The sequence below is a fragment of the Ostrinia nubilalis genome, chromosome 13, assembly GCF_963855985.1.
Source record: "Ostrinia nubilalis chromosome 13, ilOstNubi1.1, whole genome shotgun sequence".
In the NCBI taxonomy this organism is placed as follows: Eukaryota; Metazoa; Arthropoda; class Insecta; order Lepidoptera; family Crambidae; genus Ostrinia; species Ostrinia nubilalis.
In genome coordinates this window covers 11,516,322-11,533,572 of record NC_087100.1, presented here as the reverse complement: position 1 = coordinate 11,533,572, position 17,251 = coordinate 11,516,322, and the positions used below count along the sequence as shown (strand labels likewise).

The following is a 17,251-nucleotide window of genomic DNA, read 5'->3' as shown; positions in this document are numbered from 1 at the left end:
AATAGAAGATAATTAAAAATGGTACCATTTTAAAGGTAATGTTTTACACTTTAAATTGATACTATAAATAAGTACATACATAATCATTCAGTTCTTAAGATGGCTCGGAACTAAACACAACGGCGTGATTCCATACTTTTGCTCGTAAGTATAGTTCGTGACACCCAAAGTACGAGTAGCCAAAAAGGTCACAACACGTCTTTGTTACAATTGGAATAAGGTTGTGTTGTAAACTTTTTGACCACTTTGGGTGTCATAAACTACATATTTGATGCTGACTGACTTATCAATAACACTTGTTAGAACATGGACAGCAGTTAACAACATTAACACGTCCACCGTGTTACGTTGCGGTAAACACCGGAGCTTTCCGGGACAAAAGCTTGGGACGAAAGCCGGACGTGCGTGGCTTGACTTGGCGTATCACTGTAACCACGCTTTAGTGAATAATTTAGGGTTAACTTCATTATGGGATACACTGTGTGTCCCCGCTGTTTAATTATACCTTGAATGTCTCTGCAGTGCATAGTAAGTGTGCTTAAATCATTTTCAGATTTTTGGAGATTTTGAAAAATATATTACTGTAAAAATAGTCTAGTTATCGAATTTATTATGTTGTGTAAGGCCCGCCGTACACGGGCAGCTCGAGCAGTTAGCCAATGATAAACATGTATGTACAGTCGCGGAATGAAAAGGTTCGTCACCTTAGTGTCGGTTTTCGCTTGCACTAGGTACTGTAAGAGTCAAACCTGCCAACATAACAGTACAAGAAACAGTGCTGCTAACATTTAAATAAATATGACGTTTGCTAACGAATAAGGTTTTGCTTGTTTATTTTTCTATCCCATCAGTGCAATGCAATGATGACATTGACCAATTGACAATAGTTTTTTTTATTTAAAAGAAATAATAATGGCAGGTTGAACCAACAAGAAGGTTTTAGTTTATCAATCATCTGGGGGCACGGCAGTGCCCCCACCAAGTCGAGCAAAAAAGCGGCACGGCCGTACCATCCTTTTCTCGAAGCAATTCAGGCCATTTTCGACCGCCTGTAACTTCGTTGTGGATAAATCTAGAAGGCTGAATTTTCATTAGCTATGCAGGCATTGTAAAGACACGGTATATTTAAAATTTAATTCAATTTGAACCAGTAGTTTAAGAATTATAACGGGTCAAAGTTACTTAATTTTGTCACTCACTGACTCACTGACTCACTGACTCACTGACTCACCGATCATCAAAACTCTAAGGCACTTCTAGCAGACCTAGAAGCTTCAAATTTGGAATATAAGTAGAGTTTGGTGTATGAATCAAGGAAAAACTAAAATATTTGGGGGCACGGTAGTGCAACCACCAAGTCGAGTAAAATTTTTCAATTTCGGTCCAGTTTTCTAGATACATAACTGCTGTCTACAAAATACAAAAAGAAATGAGATTTGGGGGCACGGTAGTGAAACCGCCAAGTCGAATAAAATTTTTCAATTTCGGTCCAGTTTTCTAGAGACATAACTGCTGTCTACAAAATACAAAAAGAAATGAGATCCCATCAAAAACAATACTTGTCAAAAAACCAAGTCTCGCAACTCAGTTGTTCTACGGTAAAAAGTTGTGAGATCCATGTAATACCAAGTCCAGGCCAGGAAATCTTTAACGTTTTACATAAATATATTGACTTGGCCATCGCACTAAATAATTTAATTTACACGTGTTTTCATGCGATGGCCAAGTCAATATATTTATGTAAAACGTTAAAGATTTCCTGGCCTGGACTTGGTATTACATGGATCTCACAACTTTTTACCGTAGAACAACTGAGTTGCGAGACTTGGTTTTTTGACAAGTATTGTTTTTGATGGGATAATAATCTTCTTGAAAAGATAAATCGTCAAACAACTTTGATCTGAATAATTTTGAACTTTACTGACGAACAGTTAAAGATTATTTTCTCTAACTCGAGGTTATTCTGTAACATAGTTTCAAAGGGTATTAAGTGCTCGCGATTCGTTGAAGGAATCAATTTGAAAACTGACGAACCTTTTCATTCCGTGACTGTACATGTAAGTATGTGCATCCATAGAACTCTGCAGTTCACTGTGCAGTCGCAGCTTGAAGCTGTCGACCCTGACTGCTTCAAGCGGTCCGTGTATTGCCGGCCTAAGAGATGTATTTAGTATTTACTTTGGGTACCGTATAAGTGACTATAAGTTTTCAGGCCCATAGGTAATATTACGAAACGACACTCAAACTCTTGCCAAATCAAGTTCTTTTACTATAGAAAAACTTACCAAAAGGCTTCATCTATGCTTGAGTTACAGAAAAAAAATGTAGCTATTTAAAATATTTCTTTACGTTCTAACCTTTTTCTGAATGAATCTAACTGCCTTAATCCACGTAACACCATGCAACAACAGAACCAATAAATTACCTAAAATTACCCAACATTCGCAGAAAGTAGCTTTTGTTTTGTCGCCATCACCTCCCACGGCCCCATTCTGTCGCGATGGTGTTAAACATAACCCTAACCTGTAATCTCGCTGATTACATTCCCATGACTTTTGTTTTCTAGAGAGCTAGGTGAAGATTACTTTCGTTTGATGTTAACAGCGTGTTATGTCAGTTATGACAAGTGATTATATTAATCAAGGTTAACACCTTTGCTGCGGCAGTAACTTTCTTATACTTTCCATTCCTTCGGTACAAGGTCAGTAAACCTGGTATTAAAACTTACATTGTGGCGGCACAAGGCTTAAAGACCTTGTAATATTTAAGATATATTAATTTTATTTTTGGCTTCATGTTAATAGATATTGTGTTTTTTTTCTTTGAATATTAATAATAATGCATTTATTGACATACACCTGAAGGCGTTCGTGAATAACTTGTTTAGTATAAAAATTATAGCTATATTCAAAATACAAGGCTTATGCACCCTGTGCCGCACTGAAGTAGGGAAGTCTGGTGGGTATTCTAGGGATGTGAAATACAAATATCGATAGTTTTAATTAAGTTTTAATAAAAATTTAAAAAAGTAACAAACAAAGATGTTTTAATAATTTAGTCTAAATATTTTACAAATAAGACATACGTGCATAAATACTTAAATAAGCTATATTTAAAGAAAACATATTATTTAATAACATTTAGTTACAACTTCAAATGTGGGTCACGAAAAACTATTTAAATTAGCAATAAATCGTGTAGCAAATTAAATTATAATCAATTTGCAGTTTTGATTTTGTTTGTTTCTCTTGACGCCATGTCGACATGTGCGTTTCTTACGAATGCGAGGCAACACTGGCTGCACGAAGCTAGCGTGGGGTGCGGTACCAGGTGCGCAGGGTACAAGGTGCTTCGACCTGGTTTCGCATTGTGAAGACATTTTATTACTTCCGTGCGGTACCAGGTTTAAAAACCTGGTATTAAGGTAGGTACGTCATTGGATTCTATTTTAAGAATACAATATAGATATATATTCATCACTTTCCTACACCGGACCCAATTGAAGTTATGCCTTTCGCACGACAAGGAAGACTATAATTTTCTTAGCCGCACGGTAAGCGAGACGTACACAAGGTCTATAGACCTGGTTTCGCACTCAACGTGTTAAAAGAAACTGGTGAAGGTCGCGGAAAGCAACTGAATACGGGCCACGTAGGGCCAGTCGTTGTGAAAATCTTTGGGGGATGCCTTTGTCCAGCAGTGTAGGTATGGCATTAGGCTAAAATGAACGAAATAATAACTGGTTTTAGCTTGTAGGCATCAAAGATTAACTTTGCTGAGCAATCGAAGCTGCTATCTACGTTTGAATTAGGGAGATTTATGTTCGAAATTATGAATACAAAATAACTATTGATGACGTATGACTACGAATTAGATGATCTAGAATTCTAGATGAAAGAGTCCAATTCATATTGAAATGGTTAGCTTATCGTTCCTTCGTTTCAGCCAAATGACGTCCACTGAGAAAGGCCTTTATAAAGGCCAGCAGAATGTAAGATTATTTTCTATTCGACTTGTCACAACACTCACAATCTTAGTCCCGATTAAGTTCGGACTTTGGTTGGAAAGCTTGATATAACGCAGACAAAAACCAAACCAAATTAATTGGGGTAGAAGTTAGTCGCCAGCGGGTCGGGAGATTGTCAAGATATTGATGGGCTGAGAAGATCAAGGTTAGAAGGAGCTTGCATTTAGTTTTCAAATCTTAATAACTTGAAAATAGTGCTAGTATGTAGTAGTTTTATAAAAGTTCACTTTTTATAATTCTTTTAGTCCCGTTAACCACTCGGGGCAAGCTAAATAAATAATGCTTGTGTTACGAGTGGATTCACTAAATACGCCACCTTTTTCTCTTTAATCAGATGAGGTTGTGGTAATATTGGCAGAAGTTTTAGTTTTCACACCCTATGATGTGATACCGGCAAAGTGTAAATAAGATTGACGCTACTTACTCGTTTCCTCTTGAGCCTGAACGTATTAATAAAATATAATACGTAATACACGTAGAATAAGTACATTCTACAAGCTTTTTAGTTGTCTATTTCTCCAAGTGTGTTAGAAACATCTTTCCCATCACAAATCTGTCATCTCTCACCCGCGATGCGTCAATTTCTAAAGTCCCATCATTAGCCATATGTTTTGTATTAATATTAATATGTACCGACCATGCATGCACGTGCACCAATGACGTAAAAGGAAATGATGCAGTTTCCCATAGTATGGTGACGAACATTTTTTATACAGGGTGAGATTTTTATTGGAACTGTTACTTCCTTCCCTAGATCGTGTGAGTCACACACAATCACAGTTTCAAAAAATGTATGTTTCAAAGTATGGCATCGTTTTCGGGCAGCCTAAGATGAAAAGAGATACAAAATGTCAATACAATAAAGTGCCTTTCAATGAAAATACACTCTGTATAAAGGACAGTAATAAACACGTAGACAGCTTCCTCCGACATCAAAGGAACGCCCTGTTGAGCCATTCCAAAGAATTTATATGTCTTTGTTCGCAAATGCTAAATATCAAATATCAATGTTTGATTTCAATGGCCGCAACAACAGTGGTAATAATAATGGTTTTATACAACCCTTTTGAATTACAATTCTGAGGCATGCATTTGCACAATCGATTAGAACATCGAACGATTGTATCGATTCTATTTAAAGTCCAAAATAGTATCGCGCGTGAAAAACTCTTTATTTTATCTCAATTTATTGGTTTAAACAAGCAATTACACACATAATTACTTTCGAATGTAATAAATGGGATGGTTTGCTGTAATATAGGTAGATTATGTAAATTATAATCCCAGTCATGTTTAAGTAATCCCTCAGACACCGTGGATTCTGAATTTTGATGGAAAGTGCCTATTAATTTGAAGATACAAACGGCGTTAACTATGAGCAACTGTATTAATCTATAATGCATTAAACTACACGGATTTGAATATCACACTGGCTTACGATAAATTCATAACTAGGATAAACTTATTTAATATGACTTTATATTATGTAAAACAAATTGCCATCCGTTGAAGAACGCAGATTTTGCCACTTCGGAGTCTATTTTCGGAACTAGCCATCCTTTTCACTCATAAGGAAAATACGGCATGAGTGACAGAGACAAATAATCAAATACGGAAACAACCTAAAGATGTTCCACTCAATTTTCCTTGACATCTCGTCTCCCCAATTTAAATAAAAATAAAATACTCCCGTCTCGACTTCCCCGTCACCCATAATATTTCACGGGTGATTTTGCCATTACTCCACGGAACTGTCATGGCGCGCGCGGCTGTCAATCCATCTCGCTTGACAGATGCGGTTGACACGGCGCGCGCGCTGTTCACGTCACTCTCATGCGTTCGAACATTTGTAAATTTCTTTTTTGGAATAAATGGCTGCGGGTGGCGGTTATGACGTGCTGCCAGGTTTTGCTCTAAAGGAAAAAAATATAATAAGTTGATCTATTTATGTTTTATTAAACTTACATTTCAATTCTTATGGACTTGGGGACGCATTGAAACGAGCGTAATCCTGAATCTTCATGTTATGTTTTGACTAATGAAGTCAATACCTACATCTAATCTACATATTTTAAGAAAATTAGTTCATTTTAGGTCAAAAGTAGCCCCTTTAGAGAACTATTTGATAGTTGTTGAATAGTTCTACAAAATGTTTGCCATCTTTTGTGTCATAAAATAGTCGAATATAAATTCATATATTTGGATAGAGTATGCGTAGTATGCGTCACCCGAGAGTGAAACCCGAAGGGCATCCTCTTGCGACACACTCGGCTCAGCTGATCTATTTCTGCGTCGCCCGAGTCGCCCCCAAACCGCGAGTGGCCAGTTTACCCCACTCCACTCGATCGGGTTCGGTTCTTCTGTTCAAGCTTTCATGTGGTCAACCTTCCTTGTTTGTCTTTTTCGCTGTCGTCGGTGTTTGAATAAAATACCTCCTAGTTAAGTGAGTTATATTTTTCAATTTTATTAGTTACCTAAATAATGTATTTGAGATGAAAGTATTGTCTACTTGGTATTGGTTAAACCCAGTATTTATTATGTGGTAAAACTACATAAAATATCATCAATGTAACGCGAGTGTATAATTTTTCAAACATACAAAAGTTAAAAGAGTCTATAGGTAGCACTATGGCGACTAAATAACGTTCCAACACCTAAAATAGTTAAATATACCTACACCTATATTGGGAATATCGTAGTATACTACGACTCCGCCTATAAACTAGCATGCTACGAGCTCATCACTATTCTGATCGAATCGATATTTCAATTATAGTTTAAATAAGTTTAAGCAATAAATGAAATATCGACTCGACCAGTTCACAGATTTCATCTCATACATACCTATTCCACTCCGCATCTTTTCTGAGGCCCGGTTTCCACCAATGCAGAGCGAGCACTGTTTTGAATAACCAATCAGATTCAATTATTTCCATCTCCTCTCTGTTCCGCATCAACATCATTATCCCAGCCATAGCTCCTATTCATCATCATCATCATTTCAGCCATAGGACATCCACCTGCTGAACGTAGGCCTCCTCCAATGCTTTCCATGTTGCCCGGTTGGTAGCGGCCTGCGTCCAGCGCCTTTCTGCTACCTTTATGATGTTGTCGGTCCACCTTGTGGGTGGACGTCTCACGCTGCGTTTTCCGGAACGCGGCCTCCACTCCAGAACCTTGCTGCCCCATCGGCCGTCAGTTCTGTGTACTATGTACCCTGCCCATTGCCACTTCAGCTTGCTAAGCCGTCGGGCTACGTCAGCGACTTTAGTTCGTTTACAGATCTCCTCATTTCTGATTCGATCTCGTCAAGAAACACACAATACATTCTCTTTTCCCACTCCGCTCCGCTTTGGTGGAAACCGGGCCTAAATCGCCGTCTTAGCTCCACTCCAAAGAATAAAAGGGTGAAGTCAGAAGCACCACTCGGCACTCCGCAAATACTTAACTATCTATTTCGAACGGGCTCAAATACCGGAGTGGGCGATTTACCCCTCTTTGCTGATGAACTGCATTCATTACCGCCTTGAAGATACCTACTCGAAACGCAAGATTTTTCACGCCTACAGAGATTTTATGAGTGGGTATTACAGTTCTTAAGACTTTTACAGCTAGACTTTTAGATAAATTATTTGTAGATAATAATATGTAAAATACTTAAATTGTGTTAAAAAATCCCATCGGCGGAAAATCTAGGTTTATTCTAGGAATAGGAGAGTGAGACCTCAATTTTCTGATTCCATTCTTTCTCTTAATTGGTGTGATAACCAAGGTGTAATGCCATTTAAATCTGTATTATGATAGGAATACTTGAAATGATCATATTAGGTACTTACCTATATCACAGAATAAATAAGTACTAAAACTTACCTATATACCACAGTCTATATTACGTAGAAATTGCCAAAAATCTTTTAACTTTCGCTATCCATTTTAACCCATATAATTTCGTCATTTTCCTCCTTTTGTTAGGAATACAGCCAGTCCAATGAAATAAAAATACCAAAACACAAACATACCCATAATATATTTGTAGTTATATGTATAAAAGTCCGTCTCGGCACGCGCATAGTCCGACGTATTTATTTTCGGCCGAATCGAGCCGTATCGGGCTAGTTCCTGGCCGCAGACTTCTTAGCCATTCAGACACCGCCTAAGCAAGATCGATTAACTAGTTGATGTACAGGGTGTGCTCAACAAGGGTATCGTCAGGTTTTTGGTGGGAAGACCTTGTCCTTCTGGCAGGGAGAAGAGGCCCGCACGGCTGCTTGTGTTATTTTAGGTCATAAAAAAGACAGATTTTCTAATCTCGGGCGACACAGGACGAATTGTCGCACACATAGATTAAATGAATCTGGTAAAAGTAAAAAATAAAATACATTGTTTGATTGATTTAATCATCACGTAACTTTAAAAATACAAATAGGTAGATGTCTATTACCTTAGTAGTCTGTTCTTTCGACGTAAACAAATTAATTCGGCAGAAGCTAAACCACCGTTTAATTAAGGCTGAAAAATGGCACTTCCCAGCGATCGCCGTTAAAATAGTATGGATGGCTCGACATGGCATGGCGGTGCGCTTCGTTAAAACCATAATTCCTTATGCAGCCGAAAAACAACTTTTCTTGAAAAAGAGCACCCCATAATAATGTTATGCCAACGCGAAGTGGTGGTAGGGCAAGCTACATAAATGTTTGGGGCATGTACATGTGCCCTGGATAGGGCCTATTGTATATGTACTGAATTAATGTTAAGCCTTTTTTGGTTTCATTTGATTCTTTATTTTTCTACTCCTTCACATGAAATGCATGAACTGTATGACTGAACAAACAAAGTCATAAAATAAACTAGGGCATTCCCCGAGCTATGTCTGCCGCCACGCCAAAGAAGTAGGTATCCAGAACCAATTTAGAAAAGCTCACCTATAAAATCAATCTACGTACTTATTCTTATTGGCTATATGCTGAATTCCTTTGACAATCGCAGAAACGCTGCTGTTTTGTTTTTATTCAAATCTCGAATCGCAAGCATTTATTTTTCGTGTTCGTTCGAATTCCCAGCACTAGTGCATCGATTTATACCTTGTCTCGGTAATTTATACATCGAGAAACGCGATGTGATCGAATTTAGAACGGTGTGAATCGCTTCCAGCGCTGCCGTCGGAATGTGTTAGCGGAGATATAGAGCTGGATGAATGACGGTTGCAGTTTAGACTGTTGGAGGATTAATGGATGGAAGTTTTTGCTGGTGACTCATTTAAAAGTTGGGTAGTTCGGGTGGTTGACCATTTTTTAAAAGTAGAACAATGTTCTATTTGTAAAGTCTAGATCATTAAACATGCGGTAAGAAAAAAACTACAGTAAATAAATTACCTATAATTTACTCTATATCAGCGCACTATAACATGGCACGAATGTTTTAGATGAGTTTTGGATGATGACACTATGCATAGAAAATATCAAATTAAAAAACATCCTAAGAAAAAGTTACAACTTCGGAAGATAACAATGGGATTGTTCCATCAAAATAAGATTTCCGTCCGGCACGCCTGCCCACGCGCATTCCTCATCCTCATTCATCTTACCCATTCACTCATCAACAGAAAAGCATTGTGACTAACTGTTAAAACCAACCCTGCTCTCGATTCATTGAGTTTTTATTTATCTAACCCACGCAAAGAAATAATTTTATTTACGCACCAATACAAATAAGTTAGGTTTTGACAACACTGGCGCGAAGAATATCAAATACTTTTGAAAAGAAAACATTCAAGTACTTAATTCGAATTCAAAATTCAAATTGAGGATTCTATTAATAACAATTGAAAAACGTGATACAAACATCTTGAATCCTATTTTTAAGAACAATATGATGGCTTTCTTTTCAACCGACTTCAAAAAAAGGAGGAGGTTCTCAATTCGACCCGTATGTTTTTTTTCAACCGACTTCAAAAAAAGGAGGAGGTTCTCAATTCGACCCGTATGTTTTTTTTTTCTATGTTTGTTACGCGATAACTCCGCCAATTATGAACCGATTTGAACAAATCTTTTTTCGGCGTATAGGTAATACCTCAAGGGTGGTCCCATTTAAATTTAATAATAGAAAAAACAACCCCCAAGGGTGGAAAATTGGGAATGAACTTTTTTATACGCAATATCTCCGCCGATTATGAACCAATTTGAACGATTATTTTTTTGTTGAATAGGTATTATCAAAAGGGTGGTTTCATGCGAATTTGAAGAAAATATTTCACCCCCAAGGGTAGAAATTTTTTTTTTTAATTTTTTTTTTTTTTTTTGTGTTCACGCATTTGAAGTCGGTTTTTTTTTTTAAGTTAATTATTTTTTATAAGTCTTACCACAGGTTTTACGGCTTCCGAAATTAATTATCGCTTTCAAAAATTGAAATAATTATGGTACTTAACTAGAGAATGAGAATGACATTCAAAGAAAGATTAATTTGCTTCGTATGGTTCAAAAATAAAGAAAATCTTTACGTTAAATAATATTATATTTAATGATACTGACAAAACAGTTATATGATCATAGAAATACTTCTTACATAACTGTAATCTATAACATCCGATGAGTTCGTTACGAGCAGGCGATAATAGCGTACAATACAGTAATGTATCTTCCGACTACAGTATCGCTTATGAAATTAACCTATATTGAACTGAGATAACCCATACCCTCCCATAAATAAATTGGTAGTGAAACACCTGTGCTAGGCGCGGAAGAAATAATGTAGGTGGATAAGAGTAGGCGCACACCGTTGATTTTTCGTCGACCGATAGTTTAGTCGGGCAGTTGATCAATATGGGCATGTATAGGAGTGCGCACACTACGCCGATTCGATTTGGCCGATTCTTCATACAATTTAAAATCGGGCACAACTATCGGCCAACTAAAAATCAACAGTGTGCGTCTACTCTTAATGTTCTTTATGATAAGGGAGTAAAGTTTGAAATGGAAAGCGCTCATTCAGTGATATGCGAACGCTCTGAAAATTATGATCAAATTTAATTTATTAGAAGTAAAAAATAGTAATAATGTGTACCTATTAGCTGACACACAACTTCTTGATAAGTGCGATGTGATTCAATATTACAATTTAGAAGTTAAGAGGGAGAACAAATTGAAGATCAGGGTTTTTTCAGGGATCTAAATTCGTTATATTTACTTTTTGTCTTCGATTATTTTGAAAATCAGGCAGATTAGGGAAATTGAATAAAATTAAAATTGACACATGAACAAAAACAATATTTTTGTACCCGTCATTTTAATCTTTCAGTTAAGAAATAAAGTCGGAAATAATTGATGAGAAAACGAAATGCTCTCTAATGTTTTGACATAAAGATAAGTTCTGCAGCCTATGGTCAGGGCAAAAAAAAAACGTAGCCAGCATCATGTATGAACAACTTTGTAATTCTGATACATTTCGTATATAAATGTGATCTGTCCGCAAAGCAAAGAACGCAAACCACAATCAATTTAATTATGCAATGCGTACATTAAAAAAACTTTTTAGTAGACCAGTTTAATTTCGCGACTTCAATCAGTATTTCAGACTAGCTTTCCGCCCGCGGCTTCGCCCGCGTGGAATTTTGTCTGTCACAAAAAACCTTTATCGTGCGCGTCCCTGTTTCAAAAATCGAGATAAAAACTATCCTATGTCCTTTCCCGGGACTCAAACTATCTCTATATTCTCTATGCCAAATTTCATCAAAATCGGTTCTGTGGTTTAGGCGTGAAAGCAAGACAGACAGACAGAGTTACTTTCGCATTTATAAGTACTATTAGTATAGAAGTATAGATTCCGCCGTACACTTGACTCACGGTTATATCTGGCGCCCCCCAGACTTTTGTTTGGTTTGGGCTAGGTGGCGTCCCGATCGGGCTATTATGAGTTGTTGACTGTCGTGAGTCTCGATTCACTGCCAAGAATCGAGTGTCCATTTCGACTATCGAGACTGTTTTAATAAATCGGAAAATTATCGCAAGGATATGGCCCACCGTATCCTGTCTGGAAGCTAAGACATCCCTTCTTAGATATGGGCTCACAAGCTGCGCGCTTCTGAATCAGTTAAATCTGAGTAAGAATTGCACATTAATAACTTTGAAACAAGGAACAACTGCAACTGACTAATCGAATTGTATCAAACACTATAATCCGAGCCTTTTCAATGCGTGAATGAATAGGCACTTATAGGGCAGGTATGTACCATCCTAGACTGCATCTCACATAATATTAACATCATTATGCGATTGCGATCAAATACCTTGTGCTGCATAAAAGATCAAACCAATCATTTTGACTAATATAAATCATACAAAATAACATCTTCGTCCAAAAATCCGAAAAAGGCTCCATCAGATCCATCAGTTATTTAACAAAATAAATAGATTTGCTCGTCAAGTCAAACAACATCCCCACAATGCAATACTGAACAACGATTCGTAAACATAAATAAAACGTTTGTCGAGTAAATTTCAATTTACATCCGTATGCCTACAATTTGGGACTCATTCCGTATTCATAAATAGGGCCCTCTCGCTTGAGGCTAAATTGAAAAGAGTATTTGTATTAAGTTATAATAAATAAAATGGATGGTGCGCAAATACACCCCTGATATGAAATGTTTACGGTAAATATTTTATTGTTTACAAAATATCATTTGATTTTAGTGTATGCTATGAACAATGGCAATGGTTGTTTATTTTGTGTATTGTCAGTAACTTTTTATTGCGTAAAAGCTTTTAAGCTGCATAATCTACAGCATGATTTAAAACAACGTTACGGTTCTATGTATTTATTTATTTATTTTATTATACTTTGACATGCACCTGTCAAGTTGTATGGAAATATATAAATGCCACATTTTTACTCTAATTGATCAAACTTTTCAAGTTTAGTTTAAATTATTCTTAGGCTGGGTTGCACCATCTTACTTTTGCTGTAACAAACGACAAAAATCTGTCAAACTCCATACAAAAATCACCGGTTATCGTTATAGTTACGGTCAAAGCTTGGTGGTGCAACTTAGCCTTAGTTATTCTTTGCTAGAGTTAGTCGAAATGGTCTAAAAATTGAAGTTCTCGATTTATATGTAATCTTTATGGCAGTTATTGATCATAATTATCATCATTACTATGAATTTTTCAGTCATCCTGTAAAACTTGTATCTACGAGTGATTTAAATGTTACCTAAAAGCCTTTTTGACACGTTTATCTAAATGTTTATATACTTTCGGCCCGTTATTTGGCGTGCAAGGCCAATATAACCCAGACAGAGCGTGTGAATTATAAACACAGGTAAATCGACCTATTTTTATTTTAGTACGTGCGTATAAACAGCTACTTATTTATATTTTCTAAATAGCTGTGCCCGTGACTTCGACAGCGTAGAAATAAACTTTGAGTGAATTCTTTATGCTTTCAAAATGTTTATACTGAAGCAATGCTTATCAAAATCCGTTCAGCAGTGCTGGTGGGAAAAGGAATTAATGTTTTATTATTCTCATCTCTCATATTAAGCTACTTTATGGAATAGAATGCTGTAACACTGCGTCTCTACCTAAAGAGGCGTGTTATAATTTTTGATATCTCTGATTTGGGAAATTATCCTTTTTCCCTAAAATTTGTATGATTTTGTTTTTGTTGACCAATAATCTCCTTAATTCAGTTCTAGTCTTATATGGCAGCTGATTTTTTTTTTCAAATAAATTTGAAAATATTTTGAAATGGTACAATTGTTGCATAATCGCCCATTTCTTTATACAGGTTTTGCATTAATTGGTTAACAAAGCTTATAAATAATGAATTCTGTAATTATTTTAAGTAAAGAGCCATCTATTTAAACAACTAAATAAAGCAGTACTGTCGTATATCAGCCCTAAGGCGGGCTTATATCAGCGCCCGACTCTACCTTGTCTGTGGTCGCTTTGAATTATGCCTCGACTAAGATTTAACCACCCCTCTTAGATATTGCCTTTTGACTTACAAATGAGAGTTTTGACTTTTAGGGTTCCATACGGTAAGCTTTATATTAACGGAAAATATAGGTAGGTACTTTATTTTTATTTGCATTAAATTACATTACGGGTTATTCCGTATTCGACCCATGACAACTCAACCCATTTCTTCACTCATCCCAAATTAGTATTCCTAGCTTAACCCATTACATAATTTCGTTATTCTACCCAAATGCATTCCTTACTCAACCCAAAGTAAATATACCAAAAATAAGTATTATGGATAGCAAAACAAAGTTAACTGTTTTTTTTCAGAAATTTAATAATGATAAATACATATACTAGTATGTACATTGATTTATAATTAAATAAAAAAAAAAAAAAACATCACCTACATGAAAATATGATAGATATGAATATGTTGATTAACTAAAATATATCAAAGATTTTATTTTATTTTAAGGTAAATACATAAACAAATTAAGAGGCTGAAAACTTTTACCGCGGGATTAGCTGTCCACATGAATACTTTTATTATTTTTCTTTTGTCATCTCATACCGCTTGAAAAAAATGATGAAATACATTGTATTATTTGAAATATTTGTACATTCATGAACAAGTGTCTAGGGAAAAAATTATACGCCATCGCTTGGTTATACTGATTCAATAAAAAATCACAGTCGTTTGATTTATAGTAGATTTATAGTGGATCTATAGTAGATTATAATTAGTCATTATTTGATTTGTGTCCTTTTGTGAAAAACGTTTTTCAGATATATTATTGAATCAGAATTCTTGCAGTTTTATGTAATAGAACGATCTTAACAAAAAAGTTAACTGAGCTTAAACTAAAAAATATATTTTTATTCTGACCGTACATAAAAATCTTATATTTTTGAGTGGTTTTAAAATGGGTTGAGCTAGGAATGTTTTTAGGGTGAATAAGGAACATAAAATTAAAAATTTGTTGTGGGTAGAGTAAGGAACAAAACTGGGTTGAGTAAGGAAAAAATAATGAGTGGGTTGAGTTGTTGTGGGTCGAATACGGAATAACCCTAAATTACATCATTGAAAGTGAATCCTACTTTCTGCTCTGGAATTTATTATGGCAAATAACCAACAAATAACTATGTTGATGATTTTATCTCTATCTTTTTCGTGGAATTTACTAAACTGGATTTTAGTATAACTCTTTAAGCTACTTATTTCTCATTTGATTTTACAGGCGACTGTAAATCTTGCTTTATTTGATAGGTACATACTTTTGTTATACCAAAAATGGGCAAGTGAAGACGTCGCAAAGCTCTATTATAAAGCGTATAGTGTGGCCAAAGCCTTATTTCAACTAATAATGTTATTTATTTACATCCGAACATTTCAGTAATTTACAAAAGATTATGAACAGCTTTAAACTTCCTCATTCACTCTGTCCCCGTCAAGCTGAACTGCCGAACTGATCTTTTAATCCTTTCTTTTCAGTCCTTAACGCTTCAAAACTTGAAAAAATGCGTGTAAAAATAGCTACATTTGTAGAACGTGTTATGTTATTATAGCGAAGAAATATAGGATAACGCGCGGATATATCGGGACGAATCGGGCGCGCGCGCATCTTGAGATCTCTTAGTCGCACGCGCAAGACAGTTCGCGCCGCGCGTTTTAAACTGTATTTACGTAACTGCCACAACAAACAAACGCTCAAAGTGTTAATTTTAATTTAATTTACTACTGTGATACTTAATTTTAGCGTTAAATCTAGTGTGCCAAAGTTTTAAAGAGTTTTGTGTAAAATTATTTGCTAATGTCATACCTAATAGTGCCGTTGGTCTAAACAGAATTAACTGCGCGAATAATTTTAATTAAAAAGTTATTTCTCGTCTAAATGAAGTGTTTTGTTAATAAATCATAATGTAGTTTATAGTTTCGCAAAAATAAACAGTTTATAATTGTGTGTGGAATATTTGTATGTGCTGTGCCAAGATCAGTGAGTGGGTGTGAGAGTTGTTAACGTTCTTTAAATAATCTGTGGAATGGTGGCTATGGTGGAGATCGAAAGGACAAACAATGATTACTTCAGATCTTTTCTACCTGTAAGTTTTACCTTCAAAACTAAATATCAATTCGAGACTTCTTGTGTAGTTTATATTAAACAATCGGCCGCCCGCGACTTCGTACGCGTGGATCCCGTTTTACCCCCTTAGGGGTGGAGTTTCGTAAAATCCTTTCTTAGCGGATGCCTACGTCATAACATCTACCAGCATGCCAAATTTCAGCCCGATCCGTCCAGTGGTTTGGGCTGTGCGTTGATAGATCACTATGCCAGTCAGTCAGTCAGTCATCTTTGAGTTATAATTATATATTTAGAAGATTCATTGAATTTCGAAAAGCTCTAATTGGAGACTTAATTTTGATAGTTGAAGTATCTGAACTTATGAAGTGAATACGTAATCAAACTTTTTCGTCAATCAAGTTGATTCCAGGCTGGAAATATGTAACAACCAAATTGAAATCTTACATTAATTTTAATATCTCCCAATAATGTATTTCCCTCCTGGAAGAATTGAACCAAAGATCATGAGAGATACTTACTTACCTAATTTATAAAGAATTTTTTTAGAACTAATCTTCTTGAGACCCTTTCTAGGGCAGGTAAGACATTCCCTACATTCCTTAGCAGATTATCCCTGACACGCAAAGTTCTGTTGTTGAGTATATTTAAACCTATAATTAATGTGTAATGACAATATTCATCACTTCTTAACTTACTTGTAATGTAGGAAAAAAAAAAAAAAAAAACCGGTCACATAGCAACTGTGATAGCAACTGTTGAGCGTTACGTAATGGAAGCCAAGCAGGTTGCTGGTTTTGTAGTTGCAGTGTGGGTAGGTTAAGAATAAAACTACACTTGAATTTGAAAAAATATAGCATTTGAGCGGTTTGTTATTATTTTATTTTAACTTCATTATTTTCTGTACCTAGTTTCATTTAATACATAAATGAAACGAGCTTGTCTGTTGCGTGCACTTGCTGCTTATTTATTATAAAGTGTATTCTGTATTTTTCTTATAAGTGAATATAATTGTATTCTTTTAGAAAAATAAATATCTAAAACCATTAACCCATTAACGCCCGCCGTACAATAAATAGTACACAACTTTAAGTTACGATAAATCTGGTTTAGTGGGTATTTTTACTCTGGAAATAATTACAACCGGTAAACAAAGGTCTATGCATTATATCCTGAGATGAAAC

The 17,251-nt window shown here is 35.7% G+C and overlaps 1 protein-coding gene across 3 annotated transcripts in view; it reads left to right on the top strand.

Annotated features, from left to right (window-relative positions):
- The window catches only part of LOC135077670 (uncharacterized), a 167,368-nt gene that overhangs the window by 138,333 nt on the left and 11,784 nt on the right, over positions 1-17,251 (top strand). For 2 of the 3 annotated variants that reach the window (XM_063972233.1, XM_063972231.1), the window contains exon 1: positions 15,621-16,089. The exons of the other annotated variant lie outside the window; for it this stretch is intronic. In XM_063972233.1, the coding sequence (XP_063828303.1) occupies positions 16,030-16,089 (60 nt within the window). In that variant the 5' untranslated portion in view covers positions 15,621-16,029. Of the gene's footprint in view, positions 1-15,620; positions 16,090-17,251 lie in introns of those variants that run through there. 3 annotated transcript variants of the gene reach the window in all.